Source organism: Buceros rhinoceros, unplaced genomic scaffold (genome assembly GCF_000710305.1).
Source record: "Buceros rhinoceros silvestris isolate BGI_N320 unplaced genomic scaffold, ASM71030v1 scaffold19279, whole genome shotgun sequence".
NCBI classification, from domain to species: Eukaryota; Metazoa; Chordata; class Aves; order Bucerotiformes; family Bucerotidae; genus Buceros; species Buceros rhinoceros.
The window spans coordinates 32,358-37,369 of NW_010431314.1; the positions used below are offsets into that span (position 1 = coordinate 32,358).

Below are 5,012 nucleotides of genomic sequence, written 5' to 3' on the forward strand. Positions count from 1 at the left end.
CGTTACAACACACATGCAGTGGAGAGACTGCATATTCACGGCCATTTTCATATCCATATTCAATATATATTCATATTCAATAGTTTTCATTTTCATATCCAATATTCATACATTCACGGCCATTTATGAAAACTGTGTCTCACAAAGAAACCCCTGATGAGTCCATGGTGAAAAATATGTTCTTACAAGCTTGGTTTGAAAATGAAATCAGAACATTTTAAGTTATGGAGCTAAAAAGATATATCAATTCTGCTTTGATTAGCTGGTTCGGGGTTAAGTCAAAGCTGGCTGTATGTATCCTTGTGACAAAAAGAACAACTTTCTGCCAGACCAGAATTTTATATACAACTCTGCAAACTTGGTTCTACTGCTGAGAAAGGTGCAAACCAGCTAAGAGAGTCACAGCCTTCCTGTCAGCATGGGCAGTGTGATGCAGCAGCAGCAGCCTTGTGCAGCTCAGCCCCTTTTAGATTAGGCCAGCATTTGTTCCTGAAACATAATTTCTTAAATAAAGGGCCAGACTCTGCTGTCAAGTGTGTTTGTGGTTCCCTCTGAAGGTTACTGGAGCTGAAGGTTATCTGTTGGGATAAAGAAAATCCCACTGTTGGCTCCAGCTCTTTTGCTCACTACAAACCCAGTGTTGAGAGCGTTGGCAGAAGAAATCAGGTTTTACTATCAGCCTTGTGGCTAAGAATTTTCTCTTGAGACCACATAGGAGGATTTTCAATTATATTACTATTTTATATAAAAAGTATCTGACTTCGGTTGAGAAGTAGTTTTTTTAACCCCCAAGACATGAGCAGCACTTAGCCAAATACTCAAATTTTTAATCAATATGTTTTTTTCTAATAAATACGAATAGTAGAAAAAGCCCAGTCAGTTTGTAACCCCTCTATTAATCACTGTCCAGGGCACAGCCTGGACAGCTCTCAGAAGCCTTCAGCATCACTTTGTGTAGTTATACCCCTGGTTTGGAATGGTTCTAGGAATGATCAAGTAGTACAGGTTTCGACACTAGCTACTTTTCACTAAATATTCATCATGAGAAGCAAAAGTTAGAGAAACATGTTAAAACAATTGCCAGAGACCCACTAGGAAAAAACCAGAACACCTCACTCTGGACTCCAACTGGCTTGTTTTTATAGGGACAAATACGAACATCTGCAGGAGAACATGTGGCACTTGACAGTCATTTCTTACATGCTTTTCTTTGTGCTGGCAAAGATGCAAATTGCTCATTTCATAGAGCCATAGAATCATTAGTTTGGAAAAAACTTTTAAGTCCAGCCATTGGATAATGAGTCCAACTGTTAACCCAGCACTGTCAAGTCCACCACTAAACCATGTCCCTAAGTGGGACAAAACTGGACACAGTTCTTAAGGTGTGGCCTCACCAGTGCTGAGTACAGGGGGACAATCACTTCCGGCTGATCACACTATTGCTGATACAAGCCAGGATGCCGTTGGCCTTCTTGGCCACCTGGGCACACTGCTGGATCATATTCAACTGCTGTTGACCGATGTCCCCAGGCTCTTTTCTGCTGGGTGGCTTTCCAGCCACTCTTCCCCAGTTTCTTCACCAGTTTTTCATGATCACACTATTGCTGATACAAGCCAGGATGCCGTTGGCCTTCTGGGCCACCGGGGCACACTGCTGGATCATATTCAACTGCTGTTGACCGATGTCCCCAGGCTCTTTTCTGCTGGGTGGCTTTCCAGCCACTCTTCCCCAGTTTCTTCCCCAGTTTCTCACAATTCATAAAGCAGTGGGCTAGGCAATCCCTTTCTTCCTGCTCATTTGCTGGGGAAACAGAAGAGAAAAGTTTTCTATTTGCTCTCCATGAATTTTTCAGCTTTCCTTTTTTTTTGTCTCCACTTAGTATGCCCCATTTCATGACTGCACAGACTGAGGTCTAGCTAGATGAGTTTGCAAGTCAACACACATGGTGTCCTTGTAAAATAACTTGCAGTGTCTTGTCTTGAGCCCACAAATTCTCCTCAAAGTGGCACTACATCACACTGAAGAACAGCTTTGCAATATGGGTCGTTCCAACTGAAGTTAAAAAGAACTTGGTTCTATGGCAGTGGCTGATGTTGGGCCCCATTCCCAGCTACCCCAATGCAAACAAGAACAGCAGAAATAAGAACTTGCTCTACCAGGAATGAGCTTTACCCTGAGTACCTACTATTTTTTTCACTTCATTAGTAATAAATAAATTAGAAGGCAGTGAGGAATACATCTTTAGGGAATGTTCACAGACTAGGTCTGATAATTACTCTTCCCACATGAAGGATATTGATAGGTTTCTATTGTGCAGTGTCCTCTCTCAACAGTTTCACAAGGTCAGAACTGCAATGAATTAAGACAACTTTTTCATGACAGGCCTCATTTCTCCCTGTCTCCATGCCCTCACAGTCTGTTGACTGACCACCTGCATCTCTCCCTTTTCTGTCTGATTCTTCTCTGTTCCTGAGCTGTGATTTTTCTAGGGCAGGTTTGCTGCAATGAGCTGTGCAATGGGACGTACTGTTGACATAGGATATCCTGGAGATCCAGAGAGTAGCCAGCTGGATTCAGGAGCGTGTTAGTCTCCACAGGAGATGTGCTGCTATACTGTGGCCATGTAGTAATTGAACATACAGTAAGGTTAGAGCTGATATGCCACCGTGGCCATCTGAAACAGTGATTTCCATCTGGTAACCAGATGCCCAAGGTCACGCCTCCAAATGTCGTGTCAGCATATACCAATGAATTCTTAGCAAATGGAATCAGGCCCTAAGATTGGCTTCCTCTGTTGCTAAATGGCATAGCTCTCCCACGGGTGGAGAGGAATCCCTGCCTCCATCTTCTCCACCAGGCAGCAGTTGATGGACATACCAATAATGTGTGGGGAGCTCCAGCCAACAGGATGCAGGCTGGATGCTGCTGGGGTGAGACAGGAGCTTGCTCGGATGGAGGGAGGACAGTTGCTACCCCAGCATTGCTTTTCCTTCCAAGTATCTGTGTCCCAACTAACTTCCCCAAGTTATTTCTAACCCCTTTCTTGCACCTCAAAATGTACATTTTGTTTAAAGCTCTATTGCTCACCCTGAGGAACTGGCTACTTGGCCTGTCTTATGATGAAATTTTGGAACTAATTTTTGTGGATCTGCCCCAGATGTTTGGCTGCAACCGGGCATCCATGTAAAGTCTTGTGTTTGGGACAGTTCATCAGGCATGGGATATGCTCAGCCACCAGCCTAGATTCTTCTCTGGGCTTTTACCCTGAGCTCACCCTGAAACAAACACCTGGAGGAGATTTGCCTCGTGAACTTTTGAAAATTTAACCTATTGGCTCATTTGTGATTGTAACCTCAGTCTGGGGAAAAGAGCATCTTATATTTCAAATATAATATCATCTTTTCTTCTTCAGTAGAGGAGACATTAAAAATAAAGCAGTCCAGAATTGGATCTTGGCAGTTCAAGGGTGCCTACTATTTTCTTGTGACTCTGGCAATTGCTTTCCAAGGAAACATTTGCAATAGAAGAGAATACAAATTAATTTACGATTTCTGAATTGCATAAGATTAGCTGTTCTACTGAAGCAAACCGGTGTTTATGAACAGAGCTCAACTGCTATGCACTATACCAAGACTAGTAAATATGAGGTATGATACCAATGATTACCTGAATGTATGTGGGTGCTTAGCACAAGTGCTGCGTGACTGGTGGAAAACTTGATTTGCCAAGCAAATGGCTTGAAAAAATTAAACAATTGGGTGATTTAGTAATCAATCTATCATTTTAATTACCCTTTATTACATTTCCAGTCATTTATTTAATACCTTTTTTTTTTCTTTTCAATGCTTTCAGAGAAATAGTTTTTGGGTTAAGTTTTTGGGTATTACTAATTACTCAGAACAATCTGCTTCTTGGCTCTATGACCACACAGAGTCTATAATTCCAAACAAATCAGGTTGCAGGGTTGAGACTTCCGCTTATAGGGAATCAGTGACATTCGGTGACAGTGCCTAAGGGTTGAAGGACTATCTTACCTTTTTTTGAAGACTTCAATATGCATTAGGAAATGTGTACTGCCAAAATTAAAGGCTCCACAAAATTTTCTGGACTGTTTCTTAGCCCTTCATAGAGGCATGCAGAAATGCAAGTCAAAATAGTGACCTTGTAAAGAGAATGCCTTTTGTGGATTTGACTACAACTATGGGGTAATTTTACTCTTAAAAATTCACCAAGAAACTGCCCCCTCCCTGCTGAAATAAACTTCTTGTCACTAAACCAAATAATCCTGAGTTTCACAGGTTACCCAAAGCCGGGTTTGGTTTTATGTCCCAGAATACATCCCAAATAACAACGTTCCTCCCTTGTCTTAAAAAGGTTGCCAGTTTTCTTTTATAGCTTTGTACTCAAGATGTGGTTGTAAATTTGAATTCCAAGCCATTTGCTCCAACTATCTTTTCAACATTAACAAAAGAGTAGCAAGGAGAGAAACAAAATAAAAGAAACAAACAGAACAAGCAATGCAAAGTAAAAGGACTCTAATGAAAGCAGTAACTTACTGTAGCTACTTTCACTATCGCTGGCATTAGAAGAAACATGTTCTGCAAGAACAGTACAGCAAATTAAAGAACATAACCAAGCACCACAGAGCTGCAGAAACTTAAAAGAACTGCCACAGTCATGCAAAGGTAGTTGAGCAGAGAGGAAATAAAAAGTACGCAGTGACATCACCTGGAAACTCTCAAATAATTTACACAGGTAAAATGAAAGCTTTGTCTCTTGTGCCATTTCAGAGAGAGACTATACACATTAGCTAGTGGTACGTGTCATGGCAAACCCATGTCTTTTCTTGATGAGATATTTAATGACATCTTAGATAACTTAATTTCAAAGTGCATTATGGTCCACTTGCATCTCACTGGACATCCTGACTAATTTCATGAAACCTAGGTGTCTCCTCATATTATTCTGCGTTACTAGTAATGTACATCATTACCGCATTGGAACGATTCCT

The 5,012-nt window shown here is 41.3% G+C and overlaps 1 protein-coding gene across 1 annotated transcript in view; it reads right to left on the reverse strand.

The window, feature by feature from the left end:
- Positions 1-5,012, reverse strand: part of LOC104499840 (disks large homolog 2-like) — a gene marked incomplete at its 5' end in the record, with an annotated part of 24,147 nt that overhangs the window by 15,442 nt on the left and 3,693 nt on the right. The window contains one exon of the mRNA XM_010143399.1: positions 4,558-4,599. Coding sequence (XP_010141701.1) covers positions 4,558-4,599 — 42 coding nt within the window. The remainder of the gene's footprint in view (positions 1-4,557; positions 4,600-5,012) is intronic.